At 48.6% G+C, this 22326-nt stretch overlaps 1 protein-coding gene across 1 annotated transcript in view; it reads right to left on the reverse strand.

Moving 5' to 3' along the window:
• MAP2K1 (mitogen-activated protein kinase kinase 1) overlaps positions 1-22326 on the reverse strand; it is a 74056-nt gene that overhangs the window by 4465 nt on the left and 47265 nt on the right. The window contains exons 6-7 of the mRNA XM_068963030.1: positions 3576-3700; positions 590-791 (exon numbers count right to left, since the gene is read on the reverse strand). Coding sequence (XP_068819131.1) covers positions 590-791; positions 3576-3700 — 327 coding nt within the window. The remainder of the gene's footprint in view (positions 1-589; positions 792-3575; positions 3701-22326) is intronic.

Genomic DNA, 22326 nt, shown 5'->3' on the forward strand with positions numbered 1-22326 from the left:
TACAAGTGTACGTGGCAAGTCAAGCACCCTGTGCCTCAATTTCCTCATAGCTAAAATGGAAATTATAATAGTGCTCACACACAACTGCTATTAAAATTAGACAATGCTAGGCAAGTCTATGGAAACAGTAGCCTGGTGACGGCTAGGGTGTCAGGTAAGGGAGCTGTGACTGACTGCTAATGGAAATGGCTTCTTGTGGAGGTGATGGAAACGTTCTTGAATTACAAAGTGGTGATGACTGCATGATATGGAGAAGTATACTAAAAACCACTGGACCGTACACTTTAAAATGTGCATTTTATGTTAGGTGAATTTTACCTCAATTAAAAAAAAATCTACCTAAAGTCCTGATTTTTTAAATTAGATAATACATATAAAATACTATGCGCAGTGCCAGGAACACAGTGGGCACTTAACAAATGGTAGGAAGGAAGATGTTGGCAATGATAATAATCTCCTACACTGGACCCCATGCTCTGCTTCCCCCTTGCCCCAGCCTGGCAGCCAGAGACAGGAATCAGCCTTCCAGAAACCCCTGATGGAAAGGACCACCCCACAGTCCAAGCTGGGGCCACACTGGGCCACTCACAGCTGAGGGGCCTCCCGGGGGTCCTTGGCCTGGGCGGGGTCTCAGCCGCATCTCCCTCCACCTGGCACCCAAACATCAGCTCCAGCTCCTTGGCATCTGGAGGAGGGATGGGATACCTCCCGACCGCCATCTCAACCAGAGAGAGCCCCATGCTCCAGATGTCCGACTGCACGGAGTAATGGGTCCCCTGGAGTCGCTCTGGCTGCAGGAGAGACAGACACAGTTATCACCTGTGAGCTAGCCTGGCCCATGCAGAGGGATGGGTGAGTCCTCATGAATGCCTGGGACTTCCTGCCCCGCTGAGGCCTGTCTGCAGTGCAGGAGTGCTGGGCCACCCTGCCTGGTCCCAGCCTTGCATTTTATCTTCTGCCCCTTAGCAGAGCTCACATCCTGTTTCAGGACCTCCATTAACCTCTTTAATTTGGCTCCCCTTCTGCCCCCAAATAATCTGTTTACCAAATCCTAGCTGTCCTTCATGGCTCTGACCCCTAACTGATGTCTCCCCACAACCTACCCTGAACTAACAGCATCCAACCCAGCTGGACCCTGGCTGAGCCTCAGCTGTGGTTCCAGCTCTGCCCATCCTGGTTTTGCATGTGCAGGATAGCCTATCAAAGCCCAGCACGAGAGACTCATCTTGAGTCCTGAATCCAAAATATGAAGTTTCTGGAACGTGGGTCACAAATGAGGTATAAGTGGGTAGAAAGATCACTGGCCTTGCAAGTAAGAAGAGCTGAGCTCTATGACCAGCTCTGCCACTCTCTCTGTTCTGGACAACATGGAAAACTAGAAAAGGCAAAGGATCTGGGGTCAGGAGATCTAGGTTCCAGTCCCAAGCTGGGACTTAAAAGCTAGGTGATCCTGAGCCTGTTTCCTCAGCTGTAAAATGGGGCTAATGATGACAGTAACAACAAAACAAAATACCTACTCTGCTACCTAGGGCACGGAGAAGGTCAAACCAGATGAAAATGTATGTTAGATGTTGCAAAATGTTATGCAAATATGAGTTGTTATTGGTGGAAATAGTGGGAGAGAAGTTCATAGTGCTTATTTTTATTGAGCATTAAACATGTATTTCAAGAACCCTATCAAAAAAATCTTTACTCTGACCCTCATACACTTCTGTGGTTAGTCACTCAATCATGTCCAACTCCTGGCTCCTCTGTCCATGGGATTCTCCAGGCGAGAACACTGGAGTGGGGTGCCATGCCCTCCTCCAGGGGATCTTCCTGACCCAGGGATCGAACCCAGGTCTCCCGTATTGCAGGTGGATTCTTTACCATCTGAGCCACCAGGGAAGCCCTCATACACTTACACAGACACCAAATTCATCTCTCCCATAGGGTTTTGTACCAACTCCAACACTGGACTATTTTGGAACTGACCACGTAACCACAAAACCCAAACCACTAAACCCAGGATCAATATAAGTTCCAGGGCCTATTAACTGATTTTAAACCCAAAGAGTTAGCAGTTGAGTAGCCCAGGGTGCTAGCTGCTCAGTTTTTAGACATTCAGGGAAGAAGCTGAAGGGCCCACGGGTTTCATGTCTTTTAGCCACTGGAATGGGGGGGATGCAGATGTGGGTCAGCGCCCGGTGAGTCATGTTGCCAGTGGCTGGAATCACTTGTGGGCAGGGCACAGGCAAGCAGGAAATGGACGGGAGCAGGACCTGCCACACGGGGGCCAGGAGCAGCTGCCAAACTGTACCGAAGAACAAGTGAGGGCCTGCAGTGCAAGGTGGACTCACCGGCCGGGAGGCCTGGCTTTCAACCCTGGCTCTGCAATGGGAAGTGCATGGGTCACCTCACCTCCCTGAGTCTAGATTTCCTCATCTCTAAAATGGGACAACCATACGGTTCAAATGGGATCCTCACTGCAGGATGTGAAAGTGCTTGAAAGACTGCACGCAAAACACAACGTGCTAAGACGCCCTGAACCCCTGTGCCAACCCCTCCTTTCACCTCCAAAGACACCCCCCCCTCACTTCAAGTAACGCTCCTCTACTGGGCCTCAGTCAGCCCTCACCCAAAGCCATGTTTCCCCTTTCTGAATCGTTCTTAGGAGCGTTAGCCATGTTCCCGCCCATTCATCAACCACACGTTCACCCACTTGGCCAAGCATTCCTTGGGCACCGACCATGGCCCAGGCCCCAAACTGGACCCTCAGGACAACAGAGGCACCCGCAGGCTTATCCCTGCCCCTCAGGGAGCTGGCTGTGTGGGGGAAGCAAGGGAACACAGCCATGCTGCTGAGGGCGCAGGTGGGGGTGGGTGGGGGGAGCCAGAGCAGCTGGAAGCAGGTGGGGGGACTCGGGGACCTCAGGCTGTCAGCTGAACCAGATGCCAGGGGACCAGGAAGTTGTGCTGTGGTGGGAGAGGGGCAGATAACTGGGAGACACGCAGCAAGGCGGGAGAGAAGAGACTGCACAGGGAAAGAATTCTGAAGAGACTCACAGGACAGGAGTCGGGGTCACTAGGTGCTGGAAGGACGGGGAGATGGGCAGAGAGGCTGAAAGCTGATGCTCAGATTTCTACCCTGGGAGACTAAGACAGTGATGCCATTTACTGCTAATGGGAAAGGCAGGGCAATCTGGGGTGGGGGCATTTCTGGGCATGTCATTCTGAGGGTCTAAAGACAGCAGGCAGAGGTCCTGAGGGTGGCTGAAGCTCCATGTCTACAGAATGAAAGCCAAGCTCTGGAAACATCCAAGCACCAGTTTGAGCTGAAGCTGTGATCCACTGTCTCTTCCAGTGAATCAAGGTCCCAGTGCCCCGACTGTGCTCCAAGGCCTGTGAAAGGCCGAGCCCATCTCCCCTGAGACTGTGATCTCCTCAGGGAGGGACCACAAGGCGCATCCCTCATTTCTTTTTCCCCCATCCCCATCACCCAAGCACAAGGGTCTGGCTCCACATGGGAAGACACCCACTTGGCTCCTATTCCTGATCAGACAAGAACCTCGAGAAATGGAACGAGGTGCTCATACCGACATGTAGGACCTGGTGCCCACGAAAGAGTTGGCCATGGAGTCGATGAGCTGCCCGCTGACCCCAAAGTCACAGAGCTTGATCTCCCCACGGCTGTTCACTAGGATGTTGGACGGCTTGACATCTGTAGGGGAAAGAAAACAGGAAGGTAGAGAACTGACAGGTAGGCTGGGAAGCGCTGCCCAGCCAGACTAGCCCTGACCGCGGATGCCCCCATCACGGAGCCAGCCCTTGGCTAACGGACACGGGACACCACGGCCCCTGTTCCCCCAGCTCAGGGCTCGGGGAAGACCCGTCAGCAGAGGAGTGACAAGCTGCTACAGAAGCAAGACAGAGAGCCAGTGTTTTCCACTCAGAATCCAGTCTTGGCCAGATGACCCACAGGAAGGAGTCAGTTACCATGAGTAATCAAGGCTGAAAGGTCTGCTGCTTCAGCCGCCTCTGTTGGCAAGACACAGCGCCTATCACCGGATCACAGGGAGGAAGGAATAGGAAGGCCTGTATGCTTGCTGAGGCTACACACCAAAGACTAAAGGAGGGTGGGATGGAGGCGGGCACTGCTGTTCTTGACCCGACAAGCACAGAAGATGGGGGTTTTAAAAATGTGTGTACCAGGGGATGGGAGCCAACTTCCGATTCTCTTTTCACTGAAGTCACTTCTTTAAGAGCCTGCACAGTTGCGTCTACCTGTTAGTTAAGGACAGTCTCTCGTTGTCGGGGCCCGAGAACTAGGGAGGGCTGACAGCTGCTCCTTGGGGTCAGGACAGTGTCCCCAGCACCGGCCCCTTTCCCCTTCGCTGCACTCAAGCCAGCCCCACGGCCACCCTGGCGCCCACCACGAGTATTAGTCCACTGGCCCTTCCCTTTGCCAAGAGGTAGATTTCTCAACATTTTCCTTTTACCATCTCCTCTGATTGAAACAACCGTCCCATGAAGCAGGAAGAGCAGAGGCTGGGACTTGGTAAAGGGGCCCCAGGCACCAGGTTTGTGGACAGACATTAGCAAACAAGGAGACCCACTCAAGAGCAGGCCAAACCCCAGAGCAAAATCATAAACCCTGACAGGGAATCTCTGACGGGTGTAATACAAACACAGGGCATCTGGAGAACCAGAGGCAAGAGTGAAACCCTCATAATCCCAACCTACCAGAGCTACCATTAAGATTTTCTTATGCTCCCCTTCAATACCCACGAGAATGTGTTTATTTATTCTTACACAGATTCTAACAGATCCATTTAAGTATCTTTCCAAGGGTAAACAAACAAATCCCTCTCTCATATCCCAGGAAGTCCTCGCCTGCCCACCTCTACCTGGCCCCTCATCATCCCCAGCCTGGGTCAGGTCCTAACCACAGCCATGCCAGCTCCAGCCTCTCTCCACCCACCACTGGCTCCACCAGGGCGGGGACGCTGGCAGTTTGCCTCACTCCTTTAACTGCAGATACAGAACAATACCTGACAGGACAATACAGGAAGTACTCCTCGATGTCTGTGAATGAATGGGGCTAAACTCACCGGGGACACACACACACTTCACACCATGGGTACTGTCTTTCTAAGACCCAGCCATCTACGTGTCACAGGACACAGCAGCACAGAATTCGAGATCTTTCCAAACCCACTGGCACGCCCCCATGTCTCCCATATAGACACAGGTGTCAGAAGTAGCCTGAGAAGGCATCTGGCTCCTCCCCTTCATGGTGGAGATGAAAAGCCTAAGGCCCAAAGGGGTCCAGGGACTTGACTGAGGTCACACAGCAAAAACTGGATAAAGTGGGAACCAGAATTCAGACCTTGTGATGCCTGGACCTGTCTTCTCCCCACTCACCCTGCTCATACATCACTCATACCCTGAGTGACTGACCACAAAGCCCCGAGCGCCCTCACCTTCCAGTGTTCCCATGGCCTGTTCAGAAATGACCTATCAGGTCTTCTTATAAAAGCAAAAGAGCGGCACTAGCTACAGAGACAGGAGACCTGTATTCGCGTCCTGGCCCTGCCACATGTTGCACATGCAGCCCTGAGCGAGCCCTTGGCTTTTGTAGTCGGTGGTCTGCGGATCGGTAAAGTGGTGATAACCACCACAGCTCTCGTAGCCTCACCAGATGGAGACCAGGATCCGCCGGATGAACTGTGGGCATTTAAAGAGCACACACGTGACAGGATCACAAAGAAGGATTCTTTCACGGTTGCACTCCAAGACCGGCAGCTCACGGCTCCAGACACCCGCTCCCTCACTTGCCCCTGCTGCTCAGACACCACTCCCCAGGCCACAGCCGCTGCTCGGGAGAGGCTGCACGGCCTCTGTGGCTCTCCTGTATCTGATTTCTGTTCACATGGCAAGCCAGCCTCCTTTTTTGCAAACTTATATAATGCCACTTTCCTCCCTCTCTGGCTGTCAGCTCCCGCTTCCCCCACTCGCCCCAGGAACACTGCCTGGGAGGCTGAAACACCCATGCAAATGGAGCAGGGACGGGGTGTTTCCCTGCTTGGACCACATTCACCCTGGAAGCCAAATGCACACACAGGGCCCCTCAAGGTGACCCTGAAGGCCTAACAAGAAGCTGTTTGGAGACATCCTAACTTCTTCCACTCCAGGACATGTGGCTGGAGCTGCCAGGACAGGACATGCTCCGCCCTGGCACCCCAGCGAAGTCGGGCTCTTTTCTGGGGACAGAAAAGAGGTCAGATAAGGCCTGAGAGGCTGTTTCCTCCCACTAGCAGCCTCCTGGATTTGCTTCCCACAGTCCCCACCCCTCCTTCCTCTGCTCCCGTCCCCAGCAGCTTCCTCTTCCAGCCGGTCTTACACAGTGACCTGTGCGCCTCCAGGGGGACCGCCCCTGCACAGAGCCTGCAGTGGCTCCCATCTGCCTCTCAGCACAGGCCAGGCCCCTCGGCCTGCCTTTCCAAGCCCACTGTCCTGCTCACTTCTCCAACTTCTTGCCGCAGCACGTCTCCATGTCCGGCTCGCCTGCCTAACTGATCCCTGCACCTAAAACATCCTCCTTTCCCACCTGCCCTCTCACTTCTTCATCTAATAGAAGCCTGGTTCTTTTGAAGGCCTTTCCCAACATGGAATACTGCCCTGCTCTGGAGCTCTGGGAGGTTTAGTCAGGCTTCTTCCCTCATCTTTCCTTGCAGCCGCCTCAAACACTGTGATTGTTACAGGCCCAGGTGATCCCTCTCCACTTCCCGAGGCCTCTCCAGGCCGTGGGTTCTCTTTCCAACCCTCCAATATCAGGAGAGTGAAGCTGGAAGGAGCCCCAGCAAGTGATGGGCCATGCTGCATTTCACAGGAAGTATCCGCTAGCCTCTAAGCTCCCAAGCTGACAAGCTTCCCTAGGAAACCTATAAGATGCTAAAGTCGGAAACCCAGATCCTGCCCAGCCTCTGCAACAATGAAAAAGGATAAACCCCTCTTCTTCATAAACGAGTAAGAAGGTGTTATGAAAAAACTAAGTGGAAGAAAGAATTTTATTTTCTGATATTTTCTGCACCAGAAATAACCACTGTTCAAAGCTTCTTGATTTCCCCCCCAATGAGCACATGGCTTCAACTTGACTTCTGAGCATTTTCTACCCCTCTGTGGATTAAAGAATTCACTTGTTTATTCTTTATAAACACTAATAAAGTGCCTGCACTGAGCTGTGAGTAGAAAGGACCAGTTCCTGTCCAGGCTGCCACCACCACAGGAGACGGAACTCAACAAATAACCAGCCAACATAGGAAGACATCACAACAACTCCGGTTCACTGAACACCTACTATGCCAGGCCTTTTAAATACAGTCATCTTTAACCCTCACAACCGTGCTGTGAAGTAAGCATTATTAACCCCTGTGCACACTGCAGCCATGAAATTAAAAGATGCTTACTCCTTGGAAGGAAAGTTATGACCAACCTAGACAGCATATTGAAAAGCAGAGACATTACTTTGCTAACAAAGGTCCATCTAGGCAAGGCTATGGTTTTTCCAGTGGTCATGTATGGATGTGAGAGTTGGACTATAAAGAAAGCTGAGCGCCGAAGAATTGATGCTTTTGAACTGTGGTGCTGGAGAAGACTCTTGAGAGTCCCTTGGACTGCAAGGAGACCCAAGCGGTCCATCCTAAAGGAGATCAGTCCTGGGTATTCATTGGAAGGACTGATGTTGAAGCTGAAACTCAAAATACTTTGGCCACCTGATGCAAAGAGCTGACTCATTTGAAAAGACCCTGATGCTGGGAGGGATTGGGGGCAGGAAGAGAAGGGGACGACAGAGGATGAGATGGTTGGATGGCATCACCGACTCAATGGACATGGGTTTGGGTGAATTCCGGGAGTTGGTGATGGACAGGGAGGCGTGGTGTGCTGCAGTTCATGGGGTCACAAAGATTTGGACACGACTGAGTGACTGAACTGAACAGACAAGAAACACCGAGGCCCAGAGTCCGGGAGTTACCTGTCAAGGGGGTGACCAATAAAACAAGCTTTATCTGGGAATAGGAGCTGACTTGGGGTAGGCTGAAATCCTTAAAGTTTGATTGTGAGAGATTATAATTCTGTGCTCTGGGTTAGTGAGCAAGCACTTCCTTCTCATTTCAGCTCATTACCCTCCTGGGCAAGTTTAACTGCAGGAGACGTGCTGACAGTGGGAACTAGAGCCCCCTGATTAACAAGTGAGTTCACACAGTAAGCCTTTGGAGCACGCGTGCCAGGTCCTAACCAGCAGTTATTTTTATCTCTCTGCTTTCAAGAGTTTTGCAACCAAGTCCAGCAACTGCATTTTAATTTTTACTTCCCTCCCATGATTCATTAGTTCAGAATTGCTTTCATTCTTTACCTTTGTGTGCCCCTCTCTGCAAATGCAATGCTCATCCCTGACCCAAAAGGCACGCAAATGCTGACAATTAACACAAGATGATGTCACATTAAGCCATGATTTGGTTTTCATCAGCACATGCCATTCCAAGAAATGGTCAGAATCTGAAATCAGGTAGTAATAACAGCCTCAGCAGAAGGTAAAGGGGTTGAACCAGAGAGAGAGGGAGAGAAGCGAGAGAGAGAAAGAAAAAGGGGGAAAGGGAGTAGTCAAGGCATGAGTTTATGGATCCTGGACTCCCTGATTCCTCATTCCAGATGACCCCATAATAACATACGGCAGAGCAGCCCCATATTATAGATATGAAAATTAAGGTTCAAGTAGAAGCCCCTTGCTAAAGACCACAGAGTAACCTTCCCATTAAGAGAACCTGCCTTAGAGACTTCGCTGGCAGTCTAGTGGTTAAGACTCCATCATGCTTCCAATGCAGGATGGCACAGGTTTGACCCCTGGTTGGGAAATTTAGATGTCACATGCCGCACGGCATGGCCAAAAAACCCAAGAAGAACCTGCCTTAGAGCAGTATACTTCACCTTCCAGACTAAGTGACTTCCAAAGACAAGCAGATATGCAATCTATCACAAAGCAAATCAAACACCGGTGGACAGGAAAACAGTGCTGGCTACTTGGACATTATCATCTGTACTTCAAGACAGAGAAATCAGCTAAAAACCTGGTTTGACCTGCTGAAAGTTAATTTAGCTCAGCAGGAGGAAAGGGGGGGAAAAAAGATGCCAAAAGGAAAGGCAGAGTTAGACTGGAAATCTGTTTGGTTTTAAATGGGAAGTGGGAGAGAATTTCTAATAATATCACCATAGTTAAAGAGAAGGCAATGGCGACCCACTCCAGTACTCTTGCCTGGAAAATCCCATGGACAGAGGAGCCTGGTAGGCTGCAATCCATGGGGTCACTAAGAGTCAGACACGACTGAGCGACTTCACTTTCACTTTTCACTTTCATGCACTGGAGAAGGAAATGGCATCCCACTCCAGTGTTCTTGCCTGGAGAATCCCAGGGACGGGACAGCCTGGTGGGCTGCCGTCTATGGGGTTGCACAGAGTCAGACGCGACTGAAACAACTTAGCAGCAGTAGCAGCAGCATGGGGACCCAAGCTGCACCCAAGTAAGGCATTACCCTTGATGCCTGGGTCACAGTCAGCATGATTCACTCGTGAAATCAAGTTCACTCATCAGTCATTCCTAGCTTAGCCTGAGACAGGCCCTGAAGGAAAACACCGAGGACAGTCTGTTTGCCAGGTAAGGACAAACCGAAGCTAAACGGAGCTGGCATTCCGTGTGTCGTCTACTGAGAAGAGAAGGATCCTCCCCCCCCACACACACTAACTTTGGGAAAGGCATGCCTCCCTGACTCCAGCCAGCTGCTTCGGACGGAGACTGACCATCAGACCTCTGTCCCCAGGCCACAGGGCAGGCCCCTGATGCAGGCTGGGCCACCAACCTCCTGGTGACCCAGTGGGTTCTGGGTACAAGACCTGTATTAGTTCAATTAGAGCGTTCTTCGGGATTTTCTGTCAGAGGCTGGGAAAAGCTCTTGCCTCTCTGATAATGAGACTAAAGCCAGAGGCAATGGTTCCCATGTGGTAGAGACAGCTGGCCTGAGAGAAAAAAGCCAACTCTGGAAGAGAAACAAATGAGCGAGAATTAACAGGTTCCAGGACACCCCTCACCCTACCCCCACCTCCATGGATACCAAAATCTGCAGATGCTCAAGACCCTTATATAAAATGATGGCGTATTTGCACATAACCTACACACATCCTCCTGTATACTTTAAGTCACTTCTAGATTACTTATAATACTTAATACAATGTAAATAGTTATAAACACAATGAAAACACAATGTAAATCAAATTTTGCTTTTTGGAACTTTTCCCCAAATATTTTCCATCTGTAGGTTGGCTGAATCCAAGCATGCAGGTATAGAGAACTGACCGCACATCTTAACTGAAGTATAACAGCTAACGGCATTTGAGTCCTTCGACACAATCTTGCCTGAGGCCGGGCTCCATTCTTTCTCTTCCTGGCGTTTGGTTAGCTAAGCCAAACAAACAACCTCTTTTACTGCTTGAGCTAATTTGTGTTCACTAACAACCAAGAATCCTAACATCCACTGACTCTTACTATCGACTGGCATCAAAAATTACCGTAAGCAGGCATGTACTGTGGTGTGGAAATGGGAGCACCAGCTTTGGAGTCAGGCAGATCTGGATTTGAATCCTAGCTCTACCAGCATAGGCTGTGTGAGCCCGGCCAAAATCACGAGCCTCCTGTAGCTGGATTCCTTGGCTGTCAGGTGAGAGCAGTAATTCCTACTTGATGGCAGGTACTCAGGGCTCAATAAGTAAGAGGCACTATACATGAGAAACAGAATTTAGATTTCAACGGCTCTAGCTTGTTCTTTGTCGTCTAAGTCTGAAGCTTGGGGGTGGGGAATAAAAGCTAACATTTGAGCTCCTACCTATGTCCCCACCCACCCCACCTCCCCAACCACTGTCAGTGCCAAGAGGATCCATGCTGTTCCCCAGGAGTCCCTGAATGTTTCTGTCTGAATCATTTGCTCTGGCTGGTCTCTAATCCAGATACTCTCTGTACTTATATGACTGGCCAACCTTCTAGTCTTTTTTGTTTGTTGGAGGGGAGGAAGGAGAAGGTGACCCAAAAGTGTCCTCTTGATTACCTCCCTTCCCTATAGGAGGGAGCGCCACAGACTATCTGCACCAGGTGAATTCTGCTAGGATACTCAGGGACTTGGCAGTGGGGCTAAGAGGGTCGGGTTGGGCCTGCACTGTGAACAGATTTGATGCTTACTGGGGTGGAGGTGGCAGGAGCTGGGGTGGGAGGCCCCTCCTCCTGCCCCTGGACAAAGCAGCAGAGAAAGCCAAGCTGCAGAGCACGCAGGACAAGGCAGCCAAAAGCGGACAGAAGCTGCCCGGGATCCCACTTGTCTTCCACCCCTGTCCTGACCCTTCCTGAGCACTGGCAGCATCTGGGCTGTTGCCAATGCTCAGGAAAGCCCCCCAGATCCTTATAAGGAAGTCCTCTCTTCTGTTCACACTGACTCACGTTGGTTTCTGTTGCCTGTCTGTCTGTTTCAGGCTGGCTGACTGGCTGTGCTGGCTCTCGGCTGCTGTGCACGGGCTTTCTCTAGCTGTGGCGAGCAGGGGCTGCTCTCCAGGCGCGCTGCGTCAGCTTCGCAGTGTGGCAGCTTCTCCTGTTGCAGAGCACATGCTCTAGACTGCATGGCCTGCAGAGCTGTGGCACCCGGGCTCTAGAGCAGAGGCCCAGCTGCTCCACAGCGCATGGGATCCTTCTGGACCAGGGAATGAACCCGTGTCCCATACACTGGCAGGCAGATTCTCAACCACTGGACCACCAGGGAAGCCCAGTTTCTGTTACATGTAAAAGAAAAAAAAAAAAAAAATCCTCCCTGAGAGGCTCCCACCTCCCCTGGGAGGCCTCACCTGACCAATGCACACCCACAAGGCTGCCTTCTCCCTGAAGCTCTTACCACGTATGTCACTTGTCACATTAGTACTTTTGCCTCCTTCTATTTTTTCCCTCTTAAAAATCCAAACATTCACAAAAGCAGAGTATGAACATGTACCAACATCAACTTCAACAATTATCTACTCATCGCCAGCCTTGCTCAACCAAGACTTTCTCTTCATGGAAAAAGAAAACACCACTCTGTTTCTAATGAATTCGGTGCCATTAAGCCTAATGCTGGTTCCCCCTCTAGCTGAGATCGTGCACCAGCTTCTCCACTGTTACTGTGGCGCTGGGCACGGTGAGCAAGGTGGGCTCCACCTTGCTAAGGTACTGGTTGATAAAAGCTACCCCTCCTTTGGTCACCAACCTTGCAAGACAGATCAGCTCTCCTGGGCCCACAGAGCTCAGGAAGTCATCTGCGCCTGAGCAGAGCGGCAGTGCCCCGGCCCTGGCGCCCCTAGAAATGCGGCTTATGACATGAGACGAAGCAGGACACAGCTCTGCCGGGATCGCCTCTCGGCCTCGTCTTTCCTAAAGGGAACAGGCCCAGCCTCGGGGTCCCCTCCACCCCCTGCCTTAGGGAGGGCCCAGGGGCAAAGCTAGGGGCTTCCTTCCTGTGCCCACCGCACCCCCCTCCACCCACACCCGCACCCGGCCTCTGCTCTCAGAGGCTTTCCAGGGTCATCTCTCCCAGCCTGTGTCCTCCTCACGCTTCACTCAATGACTACTGTGCCTCAGACCCACCTTCTTTCTTCTAGAACCATGGTGGCAGCCTCCTCTCTGACCTGGCTCCCTTCCCCGTCACCTGAGCTGCAGCAGCCAGAGGCCTCTTCCAAGGACAGCTTGCTTTCCTTCCCTGTGCAGGAGCACCCCTCAGCTCCCCACTGCCCAGGATAAAAATCCAGTCCCTGCACATGGCAGGGAAGACCCTCCTCAACTGCTTCAACTAATTCTCACTTAACTCCCACCACTTAGCACCAGGAATCCTTCGTTCTAAATATTCTGAACGACTTGCTGTTTCCTGCAAGGACATTATCTATGTTTCCCGGCCGCTGTGTCATCGTGATTCATGTGTTTCCCTACCTAGAATCCCTCGTGCTAACACTGCCACCTGCATAACTTCTCCTCATGTTTCCAAGCTCAGCCCAAATACCACCTCCTCCACGACGCTTCCCTAAAGGGATCTGAGGAAGCACTTTCTTCCTCCAACGGCCCATCTGCCTCACTTGAGATGCTAAGAAACAAACTCGTCTGGAGACATAATCCATCGCTGTGGGTCTAGCACTGAGGTAATTCTAGAGAACGTGACTCACATTTCGAACCAGAGACCACACGCTGGATTCCAGCTACTAATCAGCCACTGTTTCTTTCCATCTACAAGGTGTAGGGGGTCCAGACACAGTCCAAAGGGATCGGCTCTCCCTGTAAGCTAACTGCCCCCTTGAGGCTGTCACCACCAGGTGGGAGATGAGCCTGGCGGGCAGAGGAAGCTGAGATGCAGCCAGGGTGCCCCCCGGACACCATGGGCCGCCCACGGGTTGAGGCTCTGATGGCATCCCCCTACCACACACGGGCGGGGACTGTGCTCAGGACACAGCGCTGTGCGCAGCTGCAGGGCCACCCTCACGGGCCTCGGGGAAGCCTGGCAAGATGCCAGGAAAACTGGCAGGGAGGACAGCGCCTTGCAGGGGTCACAGAAGCAGCCACTCAGAAACCCATTATATGTGAATCTGCCACCAACAGCTTGTAAAACAACAAACTTGGGCCACTTAAAATCTTGATTGTCAGTGCCAACAGCAAGTCTGACTGAAGTGAGAGGAGGACTTCAGAGGCTGAAATCCTGATGGCTGTGAGAACCCTGTTCCTCCGGAGGCTGCTGCTGGGGTCCCTTGAGATAACTTGAAGACTCTCCACTATTCCCAGGACTAGGATCCAAAAACACTCTCAGTCTCTGTAGAATGCTGAAATCTCATCCTAACTCGAGAGCTCCCTGTTTTCACAGAATGCTTTATCCTGGGCAATAAGGAACTCTCTGGGAGGGTAATCTGAGCAGGAGGGCCCCAAGGTATAAGCGAATCCAATGCTCTGCAGAGAACCTCACAGCTGAGTCCAATCACAGTCTGGCTGGGCATTCCCTCAAAAACCTAAGCCCCAGCTACTGGGTATAAAGCTCAGGCAGGTTACATGCTGCTCCATCTGACAGAAGGAAAAGAAAACCCAGCTGAGGCTTAATTTAACTCTGTTATCAGCATCTATTGATCTTCATCCGCCAGCAACTCCAAAGCAGACATTATTCACGGGCTCCGCTGTATGAACTCTGCATTGGTCTAAATCCTATAATCTTCTTCAGGGTCTTAATCAGAACAAGATCTTAACAATGAGAGGGGGCCCAGCAGCTTGATGGGCTGGTGATGCTAGTCACTGCTTTCAGTGGCATGAAGCACAGCTGTATGAGCCCCCCACCCCCCACACACACCCCTTAACTCAAGGCTAACCACCTAGTTCAGCTTCGGATGAACTGGACCTCTGACTTCCTGCCACCGTAACTAGAAAGGCTGCATAGAAACCAGTGGAATTAACTAACCCCTCTCAGAGCACTAGGGTCTCCCCTCCATGTCACACACTCTGTTTTCAGTGAAGGACTTAATCATCTTACAGCTGACTTCCGGGCTTCAATTCTAAAGCTTCCTCGGCTGGGGGGGTTCCTCTTCCCCTTAACTCAGTGGTCAGGAAGCTTTTACTGTCAAAGGACCAGAGAGCAAATATTTTAAGGCTTCGAGGGCCACACAATCTCTTTCACAAGCAACTATTCAGCTCTGCCATTACAGTACAAAAGCAGCCACAGACAACACTTAAGCCGGGCTGTGTTTCAGTAAAATGTCTTCATGGACACTGAAATTTGAATTTCACACAATGAGCACGTCACAAAATTCTGAAAAACAAATCTTAGTTTGCAGGCCATACAAAAACAGGCAGCAGGCTGGGCGCTGCCAATCTGCCCACCCCTGCCTTCAATGCTTAATTACTGTTTTGATCCCGTGTTAGCAGTTTTCTGTCTTGCTGACCCAATGCTTAATATTATTTATAGTGGAACAACTCTCTTCATCCTTTTTTTTGCTTTCAGAATCTGTTCCTCCCATCTTCTAGTTACAGAACTCCTCTTTTTCATTTGGGATATGTTCCCCCCCCAACAGTGTGTGTTCCTGCTGGGGTGCCAATGAAGAGGCCCCATCTATCCTGCCCCAAGACATGTTCATAAGCTAGTCCTCCTGGACACAAGAAGTGGCCCAGGACTCGAGGGGCTCTCCAGGCAGAGCCAACCAGCGATTCAAGCACTGACCTAGAGGCTGAGGAGATGAGGCAGAGCTTTCTCAGGGACATGGAGCACCAAGGACTAGAAGTGTTGGGCTAGTGAGGTCCCTGCTGCCCCCAGGGGTGAGAACCTGACTGAAAAGGAAGCCCAACCACAGAAGGAGAAGTAAAGCCAAGCAGCAACCAAAGTCCTGAGACTATCATTTCAACTCCACACGCATCCCTACCTTCAGACCTCCTGGTAATTCCAGCCAATAAGTTCCCTCTTTTGATCAAATAATCTTGAGTTAGGTTTCTAATACAGTCAAAGAATCCCGACTAATTACATCACATCAGATTCTATTTGACAGTTGGTGGTGGGGTGATTCATGCACAAAACAATAGTGCTGGCTGCGTTCCGCCACCCATTGGAAGCACTTCCCCCTGTTAGATACTAAGCTCCCAGAGGACACGAGTCATTTACAAGCCATTTTCTGCCCTCCTCAGCGATTCACCCAGTCCCTTGCATTTGGTAGGTGTTCAATTTTACAATACACATTACTCTTCTTGGATGGGGAAAGTGCCCACGGGGGCAAGTACACATGGGGGGATATGCGCACGCACCTGCACAAAACTGTCCCCCGAAGAGTTCAGAGAAAAGGTGCACTCCCAGAGGAGCCACAGCTCCAATCCCCACCTCCTGATCAGCCACCCATAAACCACCACACCAGGCCGGACCACACAGACTGCTGCTCCCTCTCAACACTCAGGGAAACAGAATACAATGTCTGCCCAACGCCCAGACAAATCACAGTGGGCCACGTCACCGTGGATGGAATCCAGACAGCTGGCCAGGACTTCAGACTCGGGGAGTATCGGTTGTACTTGTTCTACCTAAGAAGTCCCGTTCCACGATGGCAGAGACCAAGCACTTCAGGAATGAGGGTGAGCATCTGCTGATCTCTAGGTTCCCATCCAGAAACACAGGAAAGCCAGCCCCAGGCACACCCAGAGCAGTGCAGCTCACTAGGTCCAGGACACACACACCCACTCCAAGAAAGAAAACAGAAACTTTCAAGAGGCCATGACCTAGCTGCAAAAACAGGACCTAAACAGTAGGTGAAAACAGCTGTTCACCCAAACACCATTACTATACTTCTTCTCACCTAAAAAGTAATTTGGAAGTGCAGGTATGCCTAAGTTTGTATCACCGGCATATTCCCACCCCCTAAAAAAGAAGTCTGAATCAAAGTGATAAAATTTTTGCTTGCCTTTCTGAAGATTCTGTGAGAAATTATATTTGAACAGTCTTTGAGTCAATGTTTTAAAAAGCAAAAGTGCCCCCTGAACAACTTGTGCTGTAAGTTACTTTTGTACCTTAGTTTTTACTTAGAGTAAGGCACACCTAGAAATCACTTTCACCTAACAATTTAAAATCCTGTTGGGGGCTTCCCTGGCGGTCCAGGGCTTAACGCTCTCTCTGTGCTTTCACTGCCCAGGGAGAGGGTTCAATCCCTGGTCAGGGAACTAAGATCCCACAAGCTGTGTGGCGTGGCCAAAAAAAAAAAAATCTTGCACACGGATTTGCCAACCTGTACCCCACATTCAGTAGGAAGGGAAGGCCGCTTGACGCCTGCATGACTGTTGCGGCAGTGTACGCTTCAGAGGCAGTGATGGTGGACCCCTCTCGGGGATGACTGAGCCGGCAGCCCACCCCCGGTGAGGCTAAGAAGGCCCAGCTGGCCCACAGCAGCAGCCACCCTGGGGGAGCTGTGGACTCGGGCTGCTGCTTTTCGGCCTGCGTGACCCAGCCTCCCAAACCAGAGCAGTCCTTCCTGGTCCCTGCCCCAACACAGTCTGGGGATTCAGTTTTTTGAAGGCCTATATACACTTTTCTGGGGCCTCCCAGGTACACTAGTGGTAAAGCCAAAATTTTTCTTAAAAAGAAAAAAAAAAATTACACCAGAGATTAAAAAAAAAAAGAAAAGCATTTTTTTTAAATGTAAGGCAAACAAAAAGCCTTTTTAATCTTCCCCATTTTTCCTCAAGGACAGAACGAGAAGAAACGGAGTTCAAATTTCAGTGCAAAAGAATATATGTAAAGCAGAAGAGGAACTTGCTGAACTTACTAGCAGTGAGAAAGCCTAAAGACAGAGGCAGAGAGACTCTCTCATTCTCTAATTCAGCTTCCAGGAATCGTCCACCCATCGTGCTTCTTGATAAGGAATCAAGTTGTGCAAGAGGAGGACCATTTCCAGCCAAGGTCTTACAGTGAATTCTTTCAGGATTCTTTCTGGACAAGACCCTCAAACAGCACGAGTCTGAAATGTGGAGCGGCCAGGCCTGGCTGCCCGCATACACACTCTGCTCACCAGAGCATAAGTCCTTCTAGTGACTCCTTGTCGGCTGGGCAAGGAGTGAGCTCTCCATGAAGACATCTGTCCGGAATCCCGCCTGGCTCACAAAGCAGCTCTTTATGCCAAAAAGCAATAAATGGTGGAGCCAGAAAAGAAATTGCTGGGAAAGTGAGGGCAGCACCAGGAGGAAGGGGAAAAACAAGCTGGTTATTCCAGGAACAAGCTGAAACTTTCCTCTCTTCGGGAAGGGAAATAAAGTGAGTGCTCCTCCAACAATGCAGAGCATGGCACACAGAAGCCACACAACAGAGAACACCAGGACTGGACTTAGGACTGCATTAAAAACGGAAGATATGGGTTCCTGGCCCAGCTTCACTGTCTGTCATGCCCCTTTACCCTCACTCTAGCCCCTTAGACCCTCAGGCAACCTGTGTTACGACGGACTACTTCTGACTGTTCTAGTAGAACTATGCAGTATGGACTCTTCTATAAAGCTCCTTTCACTCATCATGATGTTTTTGAGATTTGTCCAAGTTGTGTGTATCAACAATTTGCTCGCTTTTATTGTTGAGCTGTCTTCCGTTGTTTGAATATATCAGAATTTGTTTACTTGCTCATCTGGTGATAAATATTTTGGTTGTTTAGTTTGGTACTATCATGTGCCCAAGTCTCTGTGCAAACAAATGTTTTCATTTTTCTTAGGTCAATACTGAGAAATGGAGTAAATGTGTTATATGGTTTAATTAAAAAAAAAAACTAGCAAAGTGTTTCCAAAGTAATTGTCCCTTTCCCTGGCTGCATTTAACAATCTCTCTTTATATCTCTCTTGATAAAGAGATAGTTTACAGCAACTTGACTTTTTTTTGTTTTGTTTTAAAGCTTTACTGATACATAATTTTACCCTTTTTTAAAACAAAATTACTTATATATTTAGTTGTGGCATGCGGGATCTTCAGTTGTGGCATGTGGGATCTAGTTCCCTGACTTGGGATCAAACCTGAGCCCCCTGCATTGGGAACATGAAGTTTTAGCCACTGGACCAAAAGGGAAATCCCAACTGGCATATAATTTTCATACAATAAACTCCATATATTGATAGTTAAAGTGTATCACTTGATGAGTATATATACGACCATGCCCACAATCATGATTATAAACACGTCTATTACCCTCCCCCCGATTTCCTCACACTCCTTTGTAATTCTTCCCTTCCACCCCTTCCTTCATTCTCCAGGCAAGCACTGATGCGTATTTTGTCGCTACGGATTAGTCTGCAATTTCTAGAATTATGAAATAGATTCACACAGCATGTAACAAAGCTCTTTTTTGTCTAACTCTTTCACTTAGCATCACTTTTTTAAGATTCTTCCATACTGCTAAACTTTTCTATGGTTTATTTTTCTTATTGTTAAGCAGTATATACTATTGTATGGATATACCACAATCTGTTTATGCATTCAACTGCTGATGGACATTTGGGTTGTCTCTACTTTTGGCTATTACAACTAAAACTACTATGAACATCCAGGTACAAGGGCTTTATTGACCCTATGCTTTCTTTTTTTCTTTAGGGAAAATCCTAGGAATGAAATGGTTGAATGTATCATAGATACATGCTTAACATTTTAAAACACTAATACACTGCACCATTTCAGATTCTTATCAGCAGTGACTGAGAGTTTCAATTGCTCCACATCCTGAATAACATAGTCTCTACAGACATTCTAGTCAGTGTGTAGCCGTAACTCACTGTGGCTGTAACTTACATTTCCTTCATGACTAATGATGTTGAATATCTTCTCACTTACTTATTTGCCATTCACGTATCTTCTTTTGTAAAGTGACTCTTCAAATATTTTGCCCATTTTTAAAACACTTATTTTATTTACTTATTTGGCTGTGCCAGGTCTTAGATGTGACATGTGGGATCTAGTTTCCTGACGAGGGATCGACCCTGGGAGTTTGCATTAAGAGTGCAGAGTCTTAGCCGCTGGAACACCAGGGAAGACCCTACCCATTTTTTTGAAATTGCATTGTTTATCTTTTTATTAGGTTTTAAGAGGTCTTTAAATATTCTCAATAAAGTCCTTTGATGGATATGTATTTTGCCCATATTTTCTCTTAGTCTGTGGCTTGCCTTTTCATTTTTGTCACAGCAATTTTGAAAATCAAATGTTATTAATTTCGATGAAGTGCAATTTATTGATTTTTGCTTTACAGTTGGTGCTTTCTGTGTCCCATTTTCTCTTTTAAAATTTATTCGTTCATTCATTTTTGGCCGCGCTGGGTCTTCGTTGCTGTGTATGGGCTTTCTCTAATTTTGATGAGCACAGGCTACTTTTTGTTGGGGTTCTCGGGCTTCTCACTGTGGTGGCTTCTCCTGTTCTGGAGCACAGGCCCTGGGTGCACAGGCTTCAGTACTTGCAGCACAAAGGCTCAGTACTTGTGGGGCATGGCTCAGTTTCCCAGGGGCATGTGGGCTCTTCCCAGACCAGGGATTGAACTTGTGTCCCCTGCACTGGTAGACAGACTCTTAACCACTGGAGAACCAGGGAAGCCCCTGTGTCCCATTTTAAAACTCTGCTAAAACAGAGGTCACTAAAATAGTCTTCTGTGTCTTCTTTTTATAAGTTTTAGACTTTTAACCCATAGTTAGACCTGTGATCCACTGAGAGCTAATTACTGTATATGGTGTGAGGAAATGATAGACGTTCATTTTTGTGCATATGGATCCAATTGTTGAGCATCATTTGTTGAAAAAATTCTTCTTCCTCTATTGAACTACTTTGGAATCTTTGTCAAAACTCAACTGACTATATATGTGTGCATCTGTTTCTGAACTCTTCATTCTGTTCTATTTGATCTATTCTGCTTAGCTTCACACCAATACAAACACTCTACTATAGCTTTACAATAAACCTTAAAGTCCAGTAGTCTTAGTCTCCCAACCATGTTTTACCTTTTTAAGGTTGTTTTGGCTATTCTAGGTCCTTTGCATTTACATTTAAATTTTAGATACAATTTATCAACTCTGCGAAGGCTACTGGGATTTTTAATGGGATGTCTTTGAAACTACAGATCCATTAAAGCAAATCTGGCATCTTAAGAATACTGACGGTGATGGTTGCATAACAATGTGAATGTACTTAATGTCACTGAACTGTACATTATTTTCTTTTTTATTCTACTTGAACTGTACATTTTGAGATGGTAAAAATGATCAATTTTATGTTATAAATATTTTACAATTTAAAATTTTAATTAAAAAAAAACACCTATTCTAAAATTTAGAATGTATTATAGTACATAGAGCTTCCCTAGTGGCTCAGATGGTAAAGAATATGCCTGCAATGCAGAAGACCCAGGTTCAATCCCTGGGTCAGGAAGATCCCCTCGAGAAGGAAATGGCAACCCACTCCAGTATTCTTGCCCGGAGAATTCCAAGGTCAGAGGAGCCTGGCAGGCTACAGTCCATGGGGTCACTAAGAGATACGATTAAGTGACTAACACTGGGAATACAGAATGATTCGCAAGCTGGGCAGTAAATCCCACCAGTCCACTACGCTTTTCCTCTGCCATCCCTTCCTAGACCTGTGCTAAGGCACACTGTAGCTAAAGGGACATGACCAGAGAACTGTTTTCCATTTGTCTTTCCTCTGGCTTCATCTTTTTTTAAAAAATAAACTTCATTAAGATATAAAGGGCTTTATATACTATCAAGTGTTTCCCAGGTGGCGCTAGTGGTAAGGAGCTTGCCTGCCAATGCAGGAGACAGAAGAGATGTGGGTTTAATCCCTGGGTTGGGAAGATCCCCTGGAGGAGGAAATGGCAACCACTCTAGTATTCTTGCCTGGGGAATCCCATGGACAAAGAAACCAGGCAAGCTACAGTCCACAGGATCGCAGTGTCAGACACAACTGAATCGACTTAGCACACACACATATACTATAAAATGCAACCACTTTATCAGAAAGTTTAACTTTTGATAAATGCATATATCCACATATCTTCCACCACAATCTAGATATGACACTTCATCACCCCTAGAGAGTTTCCTCAGGCCTCACTGATGTTAATCTCTCCATAAGCCCTCAGGCAACCACCAATCTACTTTCGGTCCCTGAAGATCTATGTTTTTTCCTCTATGATTTTACATACATGGAGACAGTCTATACTATTTTGTGTCAGGCTTCTTCCATTTCCATCTAACATTAAGGGTTTTTGATACTCGTCAAAACTACATGCGTCGGATTTCTCTGGTGGTACAGTGAAATAAGAATAAGACAAGATACAAGGTAAGAAGCTGGCTGCCAGTGCAGGGGACATGCGTCTGACCCCTGGTCCGGGAGGAGTCCACACTCCTCAGGGCTGCTGAGCCTGTGTGCCACAACTCCTGCGCCCACATGCCTAGAGCCCGTGCTCCTCTGCGAGAGAGGCCACCACAGTGAGAGGCCATGCACAGCAACGAAGAGTAGCCCCTGCTCCCCAAAACCAAGGAAAGTCCCCAACAGCAATGAAGACCCAGAGCAGCCATAAATAAATTAATTTTTAAAAACTATGTGTGTCAAGAGTCTGTTCTTTTTATTGCTGAGTAACATTCTATTGTATGGCTATACTGTAATTTGCTTATCTCTTGGCCTGCTGAAGAATATTTTAGTTATTTCTACTATGAATATAGCTGCTTTAAATATCTGCATAGGAGTCTATCTACACATATGTTTTCATTTATCTTGA

Source organism: Capricornis sumatraensis, chromosome 2, assembly GCF_032405125.1.
Source record: "Capricornis sumatraensis isolate serow.1 chromosome 2, serow.2, whole genome shotgun sequence".
NCBI lineage: Eukaryota > Metazoa > Chordata > Mammalia > Artiodactyla > Bovidae > Capricornis > Capricornis sumatraensis.